The sequence below is a fragment of the Lynx rufus genome, unplaced genomic scaffold (assembly GCF_022079265.1).
Source record: "Lynx rufus isolate CCGP_SWC_20201006 ecotype Redwood Valley unplaced genomic scaffold, mLynRuf1.p SCAF_12, whole genome shotgun sequence".
Taxonomy (NCBI): domain Eukaryota; kingdom Metazoa; phylum Chordata; class Mammalia; order Carnivora; family Felidae; genus Lynx; species Lynx rufus.
In genome coordinates this window covers 25,764,059-25,785,896 of record NW_025814826.1, presented here as the reverse complement: position 1 = coordinate 25,785,896, position 21,838 = coordinate 25,764,059, and the positions used below count along the sequence as shown (strand labels likewise).

Below are 21,838 nucleotides of genomic sequence, written 5' to 3'. Positions count from 1 at the left end.
CTCTCTGCCCCTCCCCCGTTCATGCTCTGTCTCTCTGTGTCTCAAAAATAAATAAACTTAAGAAAAAAAAAATTTTTTAAGCCCTCCAGGTTTCTCTGATGCCGGTAGGGTTTAAGAACTACCAATTCAGTATAAAGTTGATGAACGGTTCCAATTCTCCATCCCTGCTTTGCCCCATCTGTAAAATTTATAAAGAACAGGGTATGGAAGTCAAAAGCCTGACTTACGGCATCTGAGGAAAAAAGGCAAATAATTTGAAACTACTTCCACAAAACAGTCTGGTAAAACCATGGTGCCAAGTTACCAGTTATAGTTTATAGGCCCAAGATGCCAAGACACCTCCACCTTCCTCTCCAAAAATGCAGATTACCTACTGCAGGCTTCTGAGCAAAAGTCCCAATGACCTTAGAATAGCCCAAACTTGCTTCTGAAACTCTAAAATGTTGCCTCTGGTCTTTCTTGCATCCCAGAGCAAATAATCATATTCAATACCAAGTGCAACTTATTAATTCAGGAGGCTCTAGCTGTGAGGTTACTGTAGACTTATAATAATTTGATTAATTTTCTAGTCCCTCAAAGAATGGCTACTAATGTTAATGCACTAAGTTCTTTATTTTTGAGTAGAGAACTCACTTTGAGCCATATTTCTGGTGGAAAAAATTTGGCATATCTGTTCAGCCTCTCATCTATCTCATCTATCTCTGTGATGAATGGTATACACTTCAGAATAAACACATGAATATGGACTAATATATACTTTGAAGAAAGATGTATTTGTCTTACATGGTTGCTAATATTTTTTGGAGTGTTTACTGTGTGCCAGGAACTGTTTCAAGCTCTTACGTGTAGATTGTATTTAACACTTGCAAAATCCCTTAAGACAGGGAGAAATATCATCCCCATTTTATAGATGAGGATATTGAGACATAGACAGGTCACAAAATTTCCCAAACCCACACTATTAACCCCAGAAGTCTGGTCTAGAGATCATGTTCATGCCACTACAAGATGCAGCCTCAGTATATGAGGGACAACCATAGCGTCATCAGCTCTGATTTCTCTAGCCTCATATGCAAATATTACCTATTCCTTCAGTCACCAACTGTTTTAGCTCGGGAATTTTTTGTCCAGGATTGTTTAGAGTTCATAGAAAACAATAGGGAATAACAGGATGGAAAAACTATGCTCTTAAAACTAAACACTTATTACAAATTTCTACCAACACTCCTCTAATAGTATCTAATATCTTTCAAAAGTTTACAAAGTGCCTTAAAAACAGTATTCATTTGATTTTCCCAACAATCCCCCTTTTAGAGATAAGGAATCAGCACTGAGATAGGACGTATACCACCTCACTGATCATTGGTAGAGCAGGAACTAAAGGCTTCCAGCTCTAAATCCTATGCACATCCTATGCCACCCCACATCTTCCAAGAGGCTCCCCACTTGCCTCAGCCAAGATACAGGCCAACCCAAGAGCCCTCCATTGTTTATTACATCACAGTCTGACTTCGGTCCATTTCTTGACTGTCCAATGAAGGATTTGGACACAGCGATCCCATATCTATCATGGGATCCTCTCGTTGTATGGGTGTGGTGCCTGCAGTTATACTTCACTGTGTAACTTGTCCACTTTAATTTAGTGCCACCCCCCACTGCAGACCACAGCATAGCAGTTAAGAGCTCGGACTCTAAAGTCAGAGCAGGAAACAAATCCTTGCTCCACCGCTCACCAGCTATGTGATCATGGGCATAGCTTCCTCACTTATAAACCAGGAAAAACAATCATATCACTTTCATTGGGATAGATTGAGGATTAATTGTGACTTATAAAATGTTAAGTATTTAACACAATTTTTTGCATAGGATATATAAGAATTAGAATAGTGATAGGATGGTAAAAGTAACCGGTATTTTTTTAACACGCTGGGTAAATGTTACCTCTCCAGTCAGAGGAGTTTCGCTGCCACATTGGCTGAAACTTGGAACTTCATTTTTGGCAATTCTTTCTAATAATTTCATGTAAATTTTAGCTATTTACACTTCACAAATACATATTAAAACATCAGCATTAGGTGGAAATTAAATACTTCCAATGAAAGAAATAACAATAAAATACTTAGGTACTACGCATAGATCTACACAAGTTCATTTCTAGACTTGATGCTAGCCACTGGAGTAGATCACTAGAAAAACATTTTGATGAGTGTATTAATCATATTAGGCAAACATCAATTATAATATGAAGGTAAGAGAGGTCAAGGAGAAAAAAAGGAGTCGCTTCCCAGTGTGCTTAACTAGTATTTGGATAATATCACTAATGTTTCTTTCATTAATGACAATAATAAAAAGGTCTATTTATAAATGTTTGTAGCTCTAAAAGCCTCTAGGATACTCAGACACAGTCTTAGAAAAAGCATATTCCCTACAAGATACTTACAGCTTGGCTCTGAAATTACATCTTTGTACTAGTTATCTTTCCTAAAGTTAAGAGTTTTCTTACCAATTTACAATGTGCTTGTGTACTGTTTACCCTTTCACGACAGAATGCCATTCTCTCAGTGGAAAGTGACTTTTTCTCCCCATTTCCCAATAAGTGCCTCAGGTAGCCTTCCCAAACACCTTATCATTCTCTTTTTATGTTTAAAGGAATCTTTCCAGGGATGTAAGATCATTCAGCGCTTATCTTTGTAATTCAAATTAGAATATTCAATAATACGTTGGAATTTATTTTTCCAATACCCTCGCTTTTGTGTTCTTTCAGTCACTAAATAATAAGTGGAGAAGTTAATTTATGCCTACACTGTCTCTGGCCACATGAGAAAAATGGCATAAAAACTCAGAGACATAAGCTTTAAAGAAAGAAAATGCTAATGTTGCGAGGATTGCTCTAAGTAAGATTTTGCTTTGTTAATGTATAAATAGGACAAGATAAGGTTCTGGGCAGCAGCATATCCTGGGCACCAAATAGTCATCTATGTTCCTTTGGCACCAACTCCAACACAATGGAATGACTTTCTTCTTAACCACCCAATGTCACCAGGGATGCTGGGAGAACAAACATAAGAGCTAATGCTACAGAAGCGACTTCATTTATCTTGTTGATCTTAACAAGATCCTAAAGAAGCATAAGATAATAGTGACAATAGAATAAAGTGCGGAATCTTACATGGAGATAGCAAAGTCTAAAGCAGCATTTGCTTTAATTTTTACATGCCTTTTTTTTTTTCAGATAAAAGCAATATTCTGGTTCATAGAGAAAAGATTAATTTAAATCCTAAGCATATAACTGAGACGAATGACAGCATGGAATTGAATCTGTACTTGTTAAAGCTGCGTGAGAGAAATGGGTGATGTGACCACAATGAACCTGTTTACAACAACTCCCTAAGTGACACTGGGGACTGGTTGGGGAGACCAGTGAGCCTCACAGAGAAAAGGAGCTTGGCTTTAGAAGGAATTACATCCTTTTAGGGCATGGCAGTTCAATAGAAAGAAAAAAAAAACTGGTCAAATTCAGGTGATACTTTGGGTTCCAAAAAGATGCATATGTCAACTTTTCAGCCTGAAAGACTAGTGTTCCATGCAAGTTCTGCAAACGTAAAAGCCCAGTTTTGCCAATTCCAAGTGGCAAAACGATATGAAGATGGTAAGATCACAAGCACTCGGAGAAATGACCATTCAGTATGTGACACTGAAATACACACAAAGTGGGACACTGAAATACACACGAAGATGAAGCGCCACGAGTCCCAGAAATGTCTAGAGCCCAGAAACTTGGTCTGGATAGGAGACTTGAGTAGCTTTAGAGGGAGGGAGACGCCCCTTCCTCCCAGACTTTCCCAGAGCGAAGGTGCTGATTCCGTACAATGAAGTAGCTGAAATCCGATGGGCCCTCCTCAAATAACCGATGACCAACAAGAGCCCTCTTTTTCACCTTCCTCGTTACACAGGTGCCTTGATGGCTGTGGCAGCTGCAGATAACAGCAAGTTCTCAGGCAGACGTGCAAGGAAGTTCACGGCTCAGCTCTCAAGAGTCCTGAGCCAGCTGTCCTAAAAGCTGATTTAGAACTTAGTCCCCTGGGGCCAGAAGGCTGCAGGGCCCCGTCTAGCTCTGTGGTGGGTTCTGTGCCCTCTCATGTCGTGTGCTAAATCACAGCTCCAAAATCAAGCCTCTCAGTCAGCATCAGCTTTTGTACATGTCTCCTCCCAACTCCTGAGCCAGCCCCCCATCGCCAGGAGGCCTGCTTGGTGCTGCAAATGTGATCCTGTCTGTCGTTTCGGCCTCAGCAGAAGAGCGACATGACCATATTTATTGCTGTTGCTATTCTGGGGCCCGGATGACGTTTTTCTCCCCTTGTGGCTGAGCACTGCCCGTTCATCTTTCACCACTCCCTCCAAGTCTGCTAAGGCTAAAACCAGGGATACAAATAGACTCTATCAGGAGGAGAGTTATAATGAGAAGTTCTTAAGTATTCCCAGTCTATTTGCTTTAATGCTATAAAGCTTTAAAAGCTTTAAATTCTGTAGTCCTAAGTTTTACATGTGTACCGTTTGCATCCCACTATTATAAACTGCTGTTGGTGGCAACTTTGCTCAGGAAAGAAAACTTTGCAAAGCAGGGGGGGGGGGGGGGCGGGGATGGAGGGAAACCTGACTGATAAACACAATTTGGAAATCTGGCAAATGTTGAGTTTTCCACTGCTGTCTGTTGGGAATGTCCAAATGTTACCAGAGCACTTGAAGACCTCACTTGGTTCCATCCCTTCACTCCTCGTTACTAAGACACTCCCCTCTTGGGACATGGAAGGGACCAAATGACAAGCCGCAGAAATTCCTATTAAGGATACAATGATACAGGGCACAGGTGACAGCTCCTGGAAAGTAACTATATACAGATTTTCTAAATGAAGAACGTGGACACATAAATAACTAATTACCACATGCATTACCCCATGCACCAGAAGTGAGTGGCTCTGACTTTACCACTGGCCCCTAGTCATTTCCCAGTCCGTCAGGTCTTCAGCAAAGCTCATAATCCGTCCACGTTAGTGCTCACCTTGGCTGATCATCTGCACTTGGCAATAACCACGTCCCTAGCTTTGCTAACAGGACTCTTTAGGTTTCACGTGCCCTGACACAAATCACATTGGTAATGGACACAGAAGCAGAAAGCGTGGGGGAAGCAGTGGGGTGCAGGGGTGACACGTGTGCCTGTGTGGGCTAGGAACCAGCCACCTGGGTTTGAAGCCCTGCTCAATCAAGGCCCCGCTGGGGGACCTCTTTAAGCTTCCATTTCCTCTATAAAAATTAGGATGATAATAGTAGCCCCTCAGGAGTGGTTGTAAGAATTAAATGAGAAAACTATATGGAAACACAGGAAGATTAAAAGGCTGAGAACGGAAGCCTTGTTTTTTCATTTTAGGGCAGAGAAATTTAACCTCACTCTAGCACATTGTGGTTCTCCTTCCGTCTGGGCCTCTTAAAATGACAATACGCAGTTGTGCTCCAGATTCTGATGTTTCTGGCTGCCAGCCGGGGAAATACCTTTTCAATGTCCAGGGTAGTATTTAAAGTGTACTATCAGCTGGCACTTGGATAATTTTCACCTGGACAGTCCATAAATTACAGAACAATTTAAATAGAGGCCCTTAAAACAAGGCCTGATTCTTAGTGTTAAAGTGATATAAATATATATCACATATGCAGCCTTTTGTGCCCTGATTTATGTTTTTGTCTTTACTCCCTCTTTTCAGTTGCATATTTCTGCATTCATTTCCACTGATGGTGGAATAACTAAGAGACCCATTTCCACCCATTTCCTCTTAATTTTGTCTCTTTCCTGGTAATTCAGGCACTGCCATATAATACAAGTCTCTCTGAGGTAAATACTCATTCTCCATTATCCCTCTCTCTGGTGGTGCGCGTGGGGGCGGGGAATGGGTCTAGTGTTCTGGTGCCTTAGTTTTCACCTGACCTCAAGAAAAGGGACATCTGACTTGACAATCGGCCTCTTGTCCTCACTGGCCTCCCTGAGGTATCTTGTCCAGGTGGATCTTTGGAACTTGAGCTCTGGCCTTGCTGCATGTGGTGGAGGGTTTATGTCTGAGGTCATGCATGGCCGGTCCCTCCAGCATGGCCAGGCGTAGTCAGCGTGTGGCGGTCTCCCCTCCCCAGCACTGACTCAATCTTGGCTCTAACTAATCGTCTGGAATTCAACCACATCTTCCATCCAGTCCCTGCCCTTGTGCCATCTACCCCACTGCTGATGGATGGGAAGACTTGTGACAACTTCCAACAGTAAACTTTAGTTGACATTCCACATATACTAACCTGATCAATTTACTACTACATCATCTTCTGCCTTGTCAGGAAATGCACATTTATTTTACCGGCTCTTCTTTGCATTTGGAAAATTATACAAACTGTTGAGTGCTCAGTTTTACAGAGTCCCCACTCACATTTCTTTGGAAGCCATTCTTTATGTGCCTCAGGGCAGAGCTAAGCTTTCCCAGGACCCTTAATATTTTCTTCCCACACTCCAATGGATGGGTTTGTGTACCTGACTTGGGAAGCTAGTGCTAGAAGCCTTTTCACCCACAAGGCCAGGGAGGCAGAGAACTCTGGATTGCCTCTTTCTGATCTTGTCTTCCTTGCCGTAAACAAGAACCACGGGCACTTGTTGACGACACCCCAGTTGGTCTCTCCTTAGGCTCAAAACTTAATTATCCCTCTTGACTCCACCAAACCTTGGATTCCAAAGACCCCTTTGGAGACTGTTAAAAGAAACAATTCATCCTGTCCCCATGGCTCTGTGAGAAGGAATAGTTTCCTCTAGGAAGACTCTGGGAATAACCCACTCTCATATAGAACTGTCTTCCAAACAGAAGTCTACATGCCCGTGGGAGTTAACCCATGTATTCTAAGGGGTCTAGTAATTCCAGATTTTTCCATCTCCATGGACTGTTGCTGATCTTGTATTAACGTTTAGGCTAACTTTGGCACTAAGTCTTTCTACTTTGTTTATGACTAATGAGAAGAGAGGCAGACCTAGTTGTAAATGATGCACTTCTACCAAGCAATAGTCAAATGGCATGCAAAGAAAGGCTTCCTAACAGATCCCATACAGGAGTCCTCAAAGGCATCACCATGTGCTGAATCAGGAGAAGCTATGTCTCTGCGGGCATGGCTATAATTTTTTAAAATGTAAGCATTAGTTTCAATTCATCAAAACATCACCTGTCACATTAAATTCAGGTTGTTAATTTCAGTATCACTTTCAACTTATGTTGTTTTATGTTGTAAATAAACTAAGCATACAGAAGTATACTTTGTGGTTTACATATTTAAGTATACATATGCAATGATCACACATTCAAATAAAAATAAAATTATTTAAACCACCATGGGAGGAAGATCTGGATAATTTTTTTTTTCCTTCAAAAGCTATTTGTACATCTCTCAAGATTGAAAAACACCGTTCTCTAGAAGAGGGGGTCACATCTTGCTTCAGGGTGTGTATCAGAATGAACAAGGAGAGGTTGGCATTTAGCACTAATTTCGTATTTTTCTTTCCAGCACTACCCTTCTTCCTCTTTTTCTCTGCCTTACCTCCAACTATGGCATAAGTGACAAAACAGTCATCATTTCTTACTGACCTCTTAGAATGAGATCACAAATATGCCCTCATTCCTGCCTCCCTCCCCACTGTCATCTCTCACCAAGATCCTCTCCTTTGCTCAGTGAGCCTCAGCATATTTTCCCACTTCAGTTCCTTCTATGTGCCAAGCTCTGTTCTACCTCACAGTTATTTCCTCTTCTCCAGCTGATCTCCTATGTATTTTCCAGGCTATTTCCTGCTCGTTCTTCAGAGCTTAGCTTAAATGTCACTTTGTTAGAGAAGCATCTGAGCAGTATCTATTGGTATGATGGATGGGTAGATGGGTAGGGAGGCCTTTCCTGACCCTGCAATCTAAATGAAAGTATTGCTTAACATTCCTTTCCATAGCATTACTTTTTCTTCTATATTACAGCGATTTTCAATGATGTATTAACTTACTATCTATCCACACCCCCCTCAGTGAACTGTACATTACATGATTATTACATGTAATATAATTAAATATATATTACATAATATATATTATATATATAGTATATATACTATATGATATATATATATATAACATATATATAGTAAATGAACAGAAGGAAAACCTGAAGACTACATTCACAGGAGTAAAGTAACTGAAAACACTTTAATGTCCTTTAAATAATGATGACATTAACATGGGACAATCTAAAGAATGATAAATTTTGAGGAAAATGATAAATTTTGGCCTTTGAGGTGAAAAAGAACCACAAACTAAAACCGCCCTTGCATACAGCCAGCCCCCTGAGACTCTAATCAAAGAAAAAATATACACATTATAGCCAGTGTGAAAGTGACTATAAAGACTACAGATTTTTTTTAGTAAAATTCAGTTAGCGATTGGGCAGAATGGCTCTTAAGATATGTATGATTCAGTCTTCTCTAAACCATTTGCTCATAATAGATATTTTTTTCACTTAACGGATATAATTATTTTTTTTAAATCTAGAAGACGTGGTCCCAGGTTCATTTGGACACATTTTCTTCCCATGTGTTTAACCCTAAGCCCCTCCTATCTCAACACTGCTCTAAACTCCCAAGAGTGACAGAAAACCCAGCTAATCCAGGTACCAATAATCAGTAGCAGGGGGCAGGCCAGTGTGCTCAGTTGCCACAGTGCCCAGCTAGTCCAAGGCCACATGACACTTGCCAGGTAATTCTAAACTGTCTGGAAACCTCAGGAGCTGGGGCTCGAGGTCCTTTGCTGTGTGGTAACCCTCAGGTCTTCCCATCTTAGCCCAGACTCTGTGCCCTGCTGCTTCAAGATGGATGAAGGAGACAGTCCTCTCAAAGCCAGTGATCACTAAAGATAGCGTTAACTCCCTGAGTCAATGCTCCAGAGATGTTAGGGAAAGGAATGGAGATTGTCCCTGGCCACCAACTGATTTGGTCTAGAGTTATCAGATTTTTGTTAAGGTCTGGATTGCAAGGCCACCCCAGTAATGGCTTGTTTTATTTTGTAAGTATTCACTGTCTGCTGTGCATTTATCCTCAGGAGACAGGCTCTTACATAGTACTTTTGAATTTTGCTTTTAAAATGATGGGAGAATATTATTTGTAATATCAAAGCATTCTGAAAGAGAATCCATGCAAGAAAGATGAACTAATATTAGGATCACTGGTGTCAGGCAACATTGAATTTGTTTTATCAATTTATGGACTATAAGGTAGTCCACATGGAGGGACTGCCTGCCCTACAATGTTTCCCTGAAGAACACTCTGATTCCTGAGCCCCAACTGAAACCCACTAAATCAGAATTCACCATGGGAGACACTTGGGCATGTGTATTATTTCACAAGTAACCCCTGGTGATTGTCATGAGGGGAGGTTTGGAAATTGCCCTACATAAGTGATTCTTCATCAGGGAAATACATTAGGATCATGGGGATGCTCTCAGAATGTATGTGATGAGATTTTGCTAGGGGAGGGGGGAACCTGAACAAGCATCTTTTGAAAATGTTCACCAAGAGATTCAAACCTGCACTTTGGTGAAGTATCAGTCCTAAAGCATTATTTCATATGGATCTGAGGTGTGGAAATGAGGCATAATTTAGCCTAGGCTGTAACACAGAAGAAAAAACATGGTGGTGCCTACTTCCTCCTAGAAGTAGAAAACTTTTCAGACCAGCAAACACAGCAAGAATGATACACCAGTATACAGCTGGAGGTTTCTAAATGTCCACTCTGCCACAGCCAGGCAGACAACCTATGAATTATTCAATCAGTTGGTGAGTCAGAAATCACTCATGCCATCTGGACTACCCAGTCTTTTTCCATTTGGGACACTGTTTTTGAGGGTCATAAAATTCATTAGGTCCACTCACTACTATACACATTACTGTGTCATATGCCAACCAGCAGTCTATGCAATCATGTATAAAGTACTGACTTTTAAAATAACATGCTAAGATGCAAAATTGATTACAATTATCAATAGGTAGTACAATTTCAAGGTTCAAATTAAAAGCAAATCAAAATGCTCTTCAGGGAGCACTGCCACCCGCTTCCCTCTATTTTTCTCTGTATCTTTACAGGTTTTTACATACATACAAATAAAAATACAGCCATGTTACACACACTATACTGTACCTTGTTTTTTGCATTTAATAGATCTTAGGGAGTTTTCCATATCATTTCATAGAGAACTTTATTCTTTTTTTCAAAAAAATGTTTATTTTTGAGAGGGAGAGAGAGAGCGAGACAGAGAGAGCGCACACGCAATTAGGGGAGGGGCAGAGAAAGAGGGAGAGAAAGAATCCCAAGCAGGCTCCGTTCTCTCAGTGCAGAGCCTGACGCAGGGCTCGATCTCACAACCGACCCTCAAAGATCATGACCTGAGCAGAAATCAAGAGTCACTTAACTGACTGAGCCACCCAGGTGCCCCTAGGGAGCTCTCTTCTTAAGGGAAAGCTTAGAAAAGGGGAGTTAATGGGACAAATAGGAGCCCTGTAGTAGGTCCACAGTAGCAGTAGACTGTAGTAGGTCTTGGGGCTGTGAATGATTATCTTTTCCCTTTCCTCTAACCATTCTAAATTCCCCTCACCTACCTTAGCAGCAGGTTCTAGTGGTTTACCTGGTGGTGTGACCTAAACTTTCATTCCTAGAGGGTCTGAATCTTGGTAAACCATGCCTTTCTCATACCTGGGATGCTGAATGTGTGCATCCATAGTCATAAAGGGTCAGTGGAGTACCAGAAAGCACCCAATGGGCCACCTGTGTTCCACATATCTTCCCTACTGTCCCCATTATAGAAAAGCCTCTTCCTCCTCAAAACTTGCAGTTAAACAGGACTCTCATTTTGTCCTCTTACAAAAGTACTTCCCTACTAGACGCCCTGCAAAGCCCAGACTTACAGGGACAGGAAGAACAAAGACCATGAACAGGTCATTGGACATGAGGTTGAGTGAGGTACACTTGCTTCCACCTCTTAGTTCCCAGGCCTATGGGTTCTTCCTACTGAGCATAGTGCTACACAGAAGCTGACTTAGTGAATATACTGCATCCTGAAGGGCACCACTCCACCTTTGCAGATCACTACCAGCAAACTGGAACTTGAGCTGTGCCTTTAGACCATTCCATCACTCTGTGAGGCTAGCTCCTCATAGACAATAGAGGTATGCAGTATCTAATATGTAATGCAGCATGTAGTAAGACCAATGGATCCCATGGTCAGGGCTCATTTTAGGATCTCGTTCACTCTGAAGTAGGTCCCCTGATCACTCGTGACGTGCGAAATTCCATGCCTGTGATCAGGTATTCTATAAGTTCCTGGCTAGTGGTGATACTGGTTGAGGTTCTGTGAGCAGAATAGGTAAACCCATACCCAGAAGAGAGTCTCTCCCTAGAGAGGATAAACCACTGGCTCTTCCAGGCTGGAAGGGGCTCAATATATAGTCAACTCGGCACCAAGCAAATTATTGGTATTCTCAAGAACTAGTCTCTGTTGCTGACAGGTTGGACATTCAGAGGCAGAAGTAGCTAAATTGGCCTTGATAAGCCTGAGTCCTTCTTGGCGGGCCCATGTATAACCTCCATCTCTGCCACTGAGGCCACTAAATTCATATGTCCCTTGTTCCAGATCTGGGGTGGTTGACAAGGAAGAGGGCTGACATCAACTGGCTGAGTACTTTTGTCTGCTTGGGTTTTCAGTGCTTCTCCCATGGAAGGCATTGGCATGCAACACAAAACTCTTTACATTTCCTGTCCATTCCCATGTGTTCATTCCCACGTCTCTACCCTAAACTTCCATGTCTCCAATCTTCTAGTCTCTTTCCTTCCAGGCCTCTGACTAGATGCCCAGGCTGTTGGCCATTACCTAGAAGTCTACATGCATTCCTACCTCAGACCACTTTTCCTTCCACACAAAATAGATCACCAGGTTTACCACTCACAACTCTGCCCCTCTGAAAGATTCTCCCTCTCTAGAGACTTTCAAGACCACTCCTGAGTGCAGCCTCCATTCATTTTCAGCTTCACCCGCATACTGAGCCTGTCCATCTATAAACCAAGTGCAGGCGTTTCTTCCTTTTTCAGCTAGTTGTATAGAACCCCAATCTTCCCACAGGTGAGAGTTAGGGAAGGGGCCCTAGTGCAACACTACAGATATGGGGGTCTGGGCAACCTGTTCTGGTAACTTACTCATGCCCCCTGCTTCCACTCAGCTTGATTCTGTACATACTGTATCCAACTTACAGTATACTATTTTGACCCCTTCTGATTTTTGTTTTGGCAGGTTCCACAAGACCCAGTTTATAATGGGAAATTCTAGATGACTGGTCCCTTGGTGTCCTATGGTCAAGCATTCCTTTTCTACCAAGGTCAAGCAACTTACCAGGAACTGTTTCTCAAAAGATAAACAATTCTAGGGGCTCTTAGGTGGCTCATCAGTTAAGTGTCCAGCTCTTGATTTCGGGTCAGGTGATCTCAAGGTTCGTGAGATCAAGCCCCGTGTTGGGCTCTGTGCTGACAGCATGGAGCCTGCTTATGATTTTCTCTCTCCCTCTGCCCCTCTCCCCCCAAAATAAATAAACTTTTTTTTTTAAAGAAAGATAGACAATTCTCTTTTGCAGATGATATAGCCTTGCCTCAGATCCCCCACGGACCTGCATTGTGATTCTTCCACTGGGGCTTGCCATGATCTCCCTACTGTATCTTTTCTCACCACTGACACCAAACACCAACACGAAAGGATCTGCCTGATCGTATGGCCCAAGAGGCAGGGGTGCCTGCATTACAGCTTGGGCCTTCTGCAAAACTCTTCCCTGCTCTGAGCCCTCTCCAAGATGGTAGCTTTCCTCCGTGTCACTCAGCACATAGGCTGCAGCAGTTTGCAAGTGTGATCTGCGTTGCTTCCAGGGCCCAAGAGGGCTACCTTTCTGGATAAGAAGGCATAAGATACAGCAGTTTGCCTTTTGTTTTGGAGGGGGCATCCTGGGAAGAATGTGGCCTTGATGTGACCACCACAGCAGATCCGAAGTTGCACCAGCTAGAGGCTGTCTGATAAGTACCCTCCTCACTGCAGGGTCTCTCTAAGGGAGATCTGAGTGCTGCTCTCCATGGCCACCCCACAGAGTGTTTCTACTTCTCAGTAAGCTTTACCAAGTGCTTGCCATGGGAAAGTAATAAGGAAAACGCCAGCGATGACAAAAATGCTAGGACATGTTTAAGGAAAGGAAGAGGAATTTAAGCTTTATCTGGAACACAGTCAGCACCTGAAGAATCCAACAAGGCTTCGAAGTGTGCATGTTGAGGTGAGCTGTGGATCAGGACAGCAACAGTTGGCAAGGATAAAACATTCTCCTGTGTCATTCAGTTAGAAGACAGCCTTTTCTATTATTGGCTATTATTTCAAATTCCATTCCAGAGCTCTTCATTCCCCAATTGTAACTTACCTTTCTTTTTACTGCCTAATAATTGATTTTTTTTTCTCTCCTTCAGCTATCAGGCATCTACCAGCTACTTACCTTTAGTTGTGCCTTCAGCAAATTGTGTGCCTCCCTTCTTTATACAATTCATTATAAAAGGGTTATCTCATCAATTTTCAAAACTTTTAACATCTTAATACCAACACTTCCATGAGCACCGTGTGTTGTACAAAGTGTTGAATCACTATATTGTACACTGGACAATAACACTACACTGTGTATTAACTAACTATATTTTAAGTAAAAATCGAAAAAATGCCAGCACTTCCAAATATGTTTTTATATTCCTTTGTCACCCCCAATGTGTGCTATTTCCAATATCCAGTTGCCTCAACATCTTCCTATTTTCAGAATAAAGCACTGTGACTTTCCAGGTAGCACAAGAGAAATGAACTTATCACCTTATGTCTGCAGATTCCAGGAGGCCTCCTCTTTCTCACCATCGCAGGCGTGGGTTCCCTTCACTCCCTCCCTCTGTAGGGCAGCTCTTCATGCAAGAAGGTCATCCTGTATAGATGTCTGCAAGAGAGCCCCTTCTTTTTTACCCACAGAGTGAAGCAATATGTATGTGATTCCTACAAACAGCTTCAGGTACTGTAGCCCACAAAAATCACTCTGTCCTCTGAGCTCCTAGGACACTTGGCATCTATTTGCTGCTTGTAGTTGCCTCCCTTGTCCCTTTATTACTTTTCTTTTTAGATCTTCTGCCTCTAAAGAGATGTTTTATACCCTTAGGAGCAAGGGCTGAGCCTTCTACTTCTCTGCGTCTCCAAACCTAACCCACTACTCATATATACATGTACATATCTGCACACATGTGCACATAAACACAGACACACGTACATTTTATGTTTGGCTTCATTCAGGTACTGGGTCTTTGGTACAGGCCTGCAGTCCACACGGTGTCTTCAAGCTTACTGCCTGTTTTAAGTCTCCCTTTAGTCTGTTTTCATCTTTGTCACTGTGAGAACTTTCCTGAAACCTTTTGTAAGCCTTATCATTGGACATGTACACTAAGTCCACGTGGATCTCTGCCCATTAGGAAGAGCAGGCAGAGAGCCACAAGGGACAAGTCATGGGAAGAAACCAAAGCACTGCCCTTAAGACTTAAATAAGGCTCAGCTGGCGTTTTTATACCTGAATTAGACTATTTCTAAATTAGACTCGTAGCCCCTAGGGCAGGATTGCCTAGTTGGATAAGATAACTCAACAAGTATCCAGCAATTATACAAAATTCTGCTACCAAGAAGCTAATGCTTAGAACACAAAAGACAGCCTAAAATTAAGGAGACTAGAAAGGGATAAGAAGAACATACAGGGGATGAGACAGCCGAAGTGGTGGGAGAGGTACAGAGCGAGCAGAGGCGAGAGATGCGGGTTTTTCAGAAGCTGAGGGAGAGAACTGCTCACAAGTATCAAATTCACAGCTGCCACTAGTGGGATAGAAATTGAAGAGCTGCCATTATATCTGTCAGCTAGGAGGTCCCTAATGGTGAGATTAGCTTCATTAGACTCGTGAGGACAGAACCCAAATCGAGAGGCCTGCGAATGAGAGCTGGGATACGTGAATGTATATATGAACATATATGATACTTGAATATGTATGTTTTATGAATGTAATAGACTTTCAAGGAGGTCAGCAGTTTTGAGAAGAACAAACATAGAGCACTTGAGGTGCACCAGGAAATTCGGACTGTTTTTACATGGAGGACACATGAGCATGTTTGTTGGACAGAAGAAAAGAAATTACAGCATATTCAAATGAGAGGAGGAATTGACCCAGAACAAGGAAAAGAAAAGGGATATCTTTTCCTCTGGGACAGAGTAGGTGGGAAAAGGAAGAAAATGAGAACCAATGTTAAGTTTCAAAGAGAGGAAAAAGAGGGAAGATGTTCCCAAGTTAGCCCTTCTCCTCTGTGAGGGAAAAGAAAGGCCCCTGTTCAACGGGAAGCAGCTGGGGCTGAGAGGGGAGCAGATGACAGGCATCTGGAAGTTTCCTGGGAAGAGATCTGCTGTGTGTGTGGAAAGACTGACATTTGCCATGGCAATGGCATTCAGTACATGATGCGATTGTCTCCAGAAGGGGCTTCCTAAGAGCAGGGGATGAGATTGGGGATTGGGCAGGCACCAGGAGATCACTGTGTAAAGCACAGTGTGGTAGAAATCATTCACCAGGGCCTTCAGACAGGGTAGGGAAGGGCTAGGAGGACATGTAGTGCATGAAAGGAGTAAAGACTGGTTAGTCAAGGGCTTGTTCAGTGTGTGGAAAAGACCAGACAGTGTTGTCAAAGAGTAGGATTGTAAACTTCCAGCTTTCAAGCTGGCCTACGTCACAGTCAAAGTAAGGTCCAGACTGTGTCTGATGATACATTAGGATAAAGGTCATGATGCTGAGAAAGACAATGGACTGTGAGGCAGGACAAAGCTGCTCGGGACAATGACAGGGAACAGTGTGTGGGGTGGAGAGGGCATGAGCCACCAGTCCTGGATGAACATGGGGCAGTGACCTAGAGAAGATGGAGCCAAGTTAAGAATTATTTACTTATTGACTAATTTATTTCTAGTTTTTGACCTGCATTACCCAACTGTCTACTGAACATCTCCCCTGGGATATATTTCTGAATCTTTTTCTCCTTAACAAACCTATCTTCCCACCTCTGTAATTTACTCTTCTTCCTCCATTTCTCTATTATTTCTTTAAATGTTTGTTTATTTTTGAGAGAGCACAAGCAGGGGAGTGGCAGAGAGCAAGGGAGACATAGAATCTGAAGCAGGCTCCAGGATCTGAGGTGTCAGCACAGAACCTGATGTCGAGGGGGCTCTCATGAACCGCAAGATCACAACCTGAGCCAAAGTCAGCCACTTAACCCACTGAGCCACCCAGGTGCCCCTTTCCTCCACTTCTTTGATTTTATACAGTAGCATCACCATTCATCTGTCCAGCTAGTCTAAAATATAAGAAATAAATGTCACCTTCACCAGCCCTTCCTGCTCTCCACCCAGCCACTTCCTTCCCTCATTTGAAAGCTCTAATCCTTGCTCCAGTGAAGGATGGTAATAAAGACAACCATGTCTGAGGTGCCTGGGTGGCTCAGCCAGTTGAGCATTTGGCTCAGGACATAATCTTATGGTTCTGAGATCAAGCCCCACGTCAGGTTCCATGCTGAGTGTAGAGCCTGTTTGGGATATTCCCTCCCTCTCTCTCTCTCTCTCTCTCTTTCTCTCTCTCTCTCTCTCTCCATTCCCTGCCCCTCTCCCCAGCTTTCTCATACTCTCTCTCAAATTAGAGAGAGAGAGGGAACGAACTACCTCTAGAGTCAGACAGACCTGGTTTGAATCCCAGCTGGACCATTTCTACCCAGAATGATCTCAGGCACATAAATGTCTTAAACTTTATTTTCTTCTTCTGTTAAAAAAAAATTATACCACTAATATTAATCACATGGGTATTATGTTATGAGATTTAAATGAATTAATGCATGTAAAGAACTTAGCACTGCATCTGGCACTTAGTATTTGCCTTCAAAGTTTTGAAGACCATTAATTTTGGAATTTTCTTCCCCTTTTGATATCAAGTTGTCTGCAGAGCTTATAACCATATTTCTTAACTTTTATATCTATTCCACACTACATTAATTTTTTATGAATGCTGTATTACAAATGTGATAGATACTCAGTTTGATTTATTTACCTAATGCAGTAATTAATTGCATGTGATTTTTTTACACACGTTGAAGCAACAAACACACTTTAGACCATACACACCTACAGATTAGACTTTGTCATTTGTAAATATTTACCAAGAATTTCAACAATTCCAATATGTAAATAAAATGGGGTCCCCCAATACATTTTTAAGCACATCTTCATCATAAAGTATTAAATTCTAAACAAAACATCCTCACCAACAGGTTGTCACTAGACATTCACACTCAAAATGGCTTACGTTTTGTTACAATTTTTTTTTTTTAGAATAGAAGCCTATAATAGTTGAATTTTGAGCATGGAGAAAAAGAAACTGCAAGAGTGGTTGTTGGCCCCTGGGCTTTGATGGCCTCCCCCATCCCACCTGTCAAACCAACATTCACATTCTCTTCTTACTAATCCCTTCTTAAAGCTAAATTCAACTCCCCCTTATCCAGGGCAAAGGTTCAGAGTGAGAGGGAAAATAAGGACATTACTAACCCCGACTAGTGAACTGCAACATTATTCCACTGCTTACTATATGCAATGCCCTCACTGTCAGCACCTCTTCCTTCTACTTCTCTTTCCCAGTCTTCTCCAACCATTGAACCTGAACACTTACATTAACAAACACATCAGTGTGACTGGGGAAACATTCCATTGTGATGGCAGCAGGTAAGTGGAAGCATGGCTTAAATGGTTACTGTGCCAAAGTTGTTCTTTTGAATTTTGAACCAAAAATTCAATACTAATTTCCTCCCATGAAGAGAGCCAATGGCAGACTCAGATTAGGATTATAATTACTTGAAATGGAATACCACATATCTGGTGGTGGATTATCTCTTTTAATGAAGATTCCTTCCAAAGAAGACATCTATTACGGACAGCAAGAGATAAACAGACAAATGGCCTTGTCTCTTATCTTCCCCTAATCTCCATATTCTATCCAGATATGTGTGCATCATCATCCTCTGTCCACCCACCACAGATGGAGTAGACATCCGTCACAGAAGCCAGACACTTGCTCAGTGAGAGTTTATTTCAGAAAAATCCATCATTTGCATGAGAGCTCATTAGGAAAAGTTTTTTTTAAAAAGTGTTTCTGGGGGCGCCTGGGTGACTCAGTCGGTGAAGCGTCCGACTTCAGCTCAGGTCACCATCTCGTGGTCTGTGAGTTCGAGCCCCGCGTCGGGCTCTGGGCTGATGGCTCAGAGCCTGGAGCCTGCTTCCGATTCTGTGTCTCCCTCTCTCTCTGCCCCTCCCCCGTTCATGCTCTGTCTCTCTCTGTCTCAAAAATAAATAAACGTTAAAAAAAATTTTTTTTAAGTGTTTCTGGGGTGCCTGGGTGGCTCAGTTGGTCAAGCGTCCGACTTTGGCTCAGGTCACAATCGCACGGTTCGTGGGTTCAAGCCCCACATTGGGCTCTGTGCTGACAGCTTGGAGACTGGAGCCTGCTTCAGATTCTGTGTCTCCCTCTCTGCCCCTTTCCTACTGTGCGCGCGCACGCGCTCTCTCTCCCTCTCAAAAATAAACATTAAAAAAAATTTTTTTTAAAGTGTTTCCACCATGCTTGCAAACAAAAACTTAGTCGTGAGATGTTCATATATGGATTCTAACACAAACGGGTGTGTTATTTCTTAAACAATAAAAAGGCAAAAGGACAAAAGTTACTTCACGAGAAAAAACAGTTTAAAAAGAAGAAAAAGATGTTGACTTGAGTAACTACACTGTTTTTCACATCAAATAGAACCCCACAATAGATGGCAATGTGCGTCTCTCTGCTAGATCCTGATCGTGGTGTACCCCATAACAGAGAAATGGAATTATGGCTCAGCTGCAAAGTCCTGGGCCCTTGTTTTCCCAGTGGCCTAAATCAATCCCTAGTCCAGGACAAGATGCTGAGCAAGACGCGTAATTATTCCAGGCCACTAGGGTAAGCACTATTCCGGGCGACTCTGCAGGCGGTGCCGTGGATGAGGGTTTCTAATTCTCTTTGGTGATTTCGTTCTGTGTAAACTGAGATTTTTCTTTCAGTATTTCAGCCAGATAAGCAGGGAAGGCCAGCTCCAATCCTGAGATAGAGCCAATCAAGGTCAATTTCGGTTCCTTTCCTGTGTAGTTTCATCTATTTTTCTCCTGCTCCCTTACCCTGACACCCTGACATCAGATCATTTTTATCTGATTATCAAATACCTACTGAGAGAAACTTTGGCAGCCTCTGGTGCTCCCCCAGTCATCCAAAAGCCTCTCAGCCTAGGAATATCATGAATACTCTGCAAAGCAGTGTCCTTGAGAGGCCAACCTAAGACTCCAGGCAATGAACCACAGAGAGGTATCTCCCATAAATATTTTGAGGGTGAGGTTGAGACCAATGCCTGCTTTCACCAGAGACAATACTAACTTATTCAACTTGCCTTTTACGAAATCTCTAATTCTTGGTTTTGCACTATACCACAACATACTCAGTTATTATCTAACATAGAGAGGGGCAAACAAATCTTGTCATTCCCATTAGGCAGATAGTGACACAGAGGTTTGCAAGTTCAAAAGAGTTGCCTAAAGTGAATTCAACAAAGCAGTGTTGTAGCTGGAAAGTAGATCAGCTGACACCTGTCCCCAGTTTTTTAGGTCACAGGCTTTTTGTAAGTTTAGATTAAGCACTGTCTTACTTACCATATTCCTCCTTGAGATCTTCTATTTACTTTGGTAAACTGTGGATACCGGTGGAGAGGTACCAGGTGTACATTCCAGATACTTACACAATATTCAAAGACTGCTCTGTCTGCCTGTTGGGTACATAGCTCCTGACTGAAGAATTTCTAAGGTTGTCAGAAGAACAAATGAGGCATTAGGGGCTCTGATGTGAAAGGAAATAGCTCATACCCCTGGAAAGACAGATGAAAAACATCCTCTTCGTTATTACAAATAAAAAGCCTTTTCAAAGTTCATTTTCAAAGTTCATTGCTCCCCCCGCCCAGTATCTTCATTAAATAAATGCAAACACATGTGCTTAGAAATGGGTAGGTGTAAAAGAACATTCTGCACAATTATATCTAGGCTGCCGGAGATTTATATCACATGCATACATCTATCTAGGAGCTGTTAATTCACGATGACAGCTGAGCATGACAAATGCAACAGTACACAAGTTGGAATGCCGAAAAAATGCAACTACAAACCCCATGCAGACAAACACGCATACAGGAGTTTTCCCTCAACGCACACGTGGTCGCACTTACAGGAGCTTAACCACTTTGATAAACCCCAAACACAAACACAGGAGGCTCCGCCGCCCGCGAGCTGCCCCCACACATGCAGCCGCGCCTTCGTCTACCGGCAGGGATTCTCGCGCGTCCCTGGGTACACTCGCCCCCCACCGGCATCCCACTGCGCGAACACACGCGCGCCAACCGCTCCCCGCGCTCGCTCGCCCGCCCGCCGGGGAAGCGTTGGCTCCCGGGGCTGGGGGCAGGGCCGGGTGGGGCCGGAGCGCCGCGGGGCCGGGCCTCGGCGCCCGGGGAGGGGACGAGGGGCGGGCGCGGGGCGGCGCCCGGCTCACGTGGGCGGGCGGGAGCAGCTGAAGGTCCGCTCCGGAGCCTGGGCTGTCCTCTCGCGCGCGGCGCTGGCCGGGGCGGCGGCGGGGAAGGAGGAGGAGGAGGAGGAAGGCGGCGGTGGCGGCGGCGAAAGAAGAGGGGAGGACGGGGGCGGCGTCGGACTGGAGCCGAGCGGCGGCGCGAGCTGCCCGGGGCGCTGTCGTGAGCTCGCCCGCCGGGCCCCCATCCCCGAGCTACACCCTGCCGTGCCCAGCTCTGCCCGCGTCCGTGCCCCCGCGGGGAGCGCGCCGGGGCTGCCCCCCGAATGACGGGCGGAAGGTTCGACTTCGACGATGGCGGCACCTACTGCGGCGGCTGGGAGGAGGGCAAGGCGCACGGGCATGGCATCTGCACGGGGCCCAAGGGCCAGGGCGAGTACTCGGGCTCCTGGTCACACGGCTTCGAGGTGGCTGGAGGCTACACCTGGCCCAGCGGCAACACCTACCAGGGCTACTGGGCGCAGGGCAAGCGGCACGGGCTGGGGGTGGAGACGAAGGGCAAGTGGATGTACCGGGGGGAGTGGTCACATGGTTTCAAGGGGCGCTACGGGGTCCGGCAGAGCCTGTGCACCCCCGCTCGCTACGAGGGTACCTGGAGTAACGGGCTGCAGGACGGGTACGGCGTGGAGACCTACGGGGACGGAGGTGAGCAGCGTCGCAGGCGGCTCGGCTGCTTCGTGAGCTGGTGCGGTGGGCTTTGCCCAGGCTGCGGGGAAGCGGGGAGGACGAGAGGCGCACGTGTCCGGAAACCCGCCAAAACACCTGGGAAAGCCTCCCACCCACCTCCCGCGCCAGCGTGGAGACGCGACTAGTGCGCGGGGGTTTGATCTGCCCTGGTTCTTGGAACGGGCTGTGTGTCCACACCCGGGGGAGCAAGGCGTGAATATACCTGGCCGGCGCCAGCGCTGCACTGCCACCAGGAGGGAGCGCCGCCCGGGTGGGTTGGGCTGGAGAGAGGACGCTGTCACTTGAGCCCGTCACATTAC

At 44.1% G+C, this 21,838-nt stretch overlaps 1 protein-coding gene across 1 annotated transcript in view; it reads left to right on the top strand.

The window, feature by feature from the left end:
- Nucleotides 1–20,967: 20,967 nt before the first annotated feature.
- The window catches only part of JPH1 (junctophilin 1), an 83,096-nt gene continuing 82,225 nt past the window's right edge, over nucleotides 20,968–21,838 (top strand). Inside the window, exon 1 of the mRNA XM_047074055.1 lies at nucleotides 20,968–21,497. Coding sequence (XP_046930011.1) covers nucleotides 21,119–21,497 — 379 coding nt within the window. The 5' untranslated portion in view covers nucleotides 20,968–21,118. The remainder of the gene's footprint in view (nucleotides 21,498–21,838) is intronic.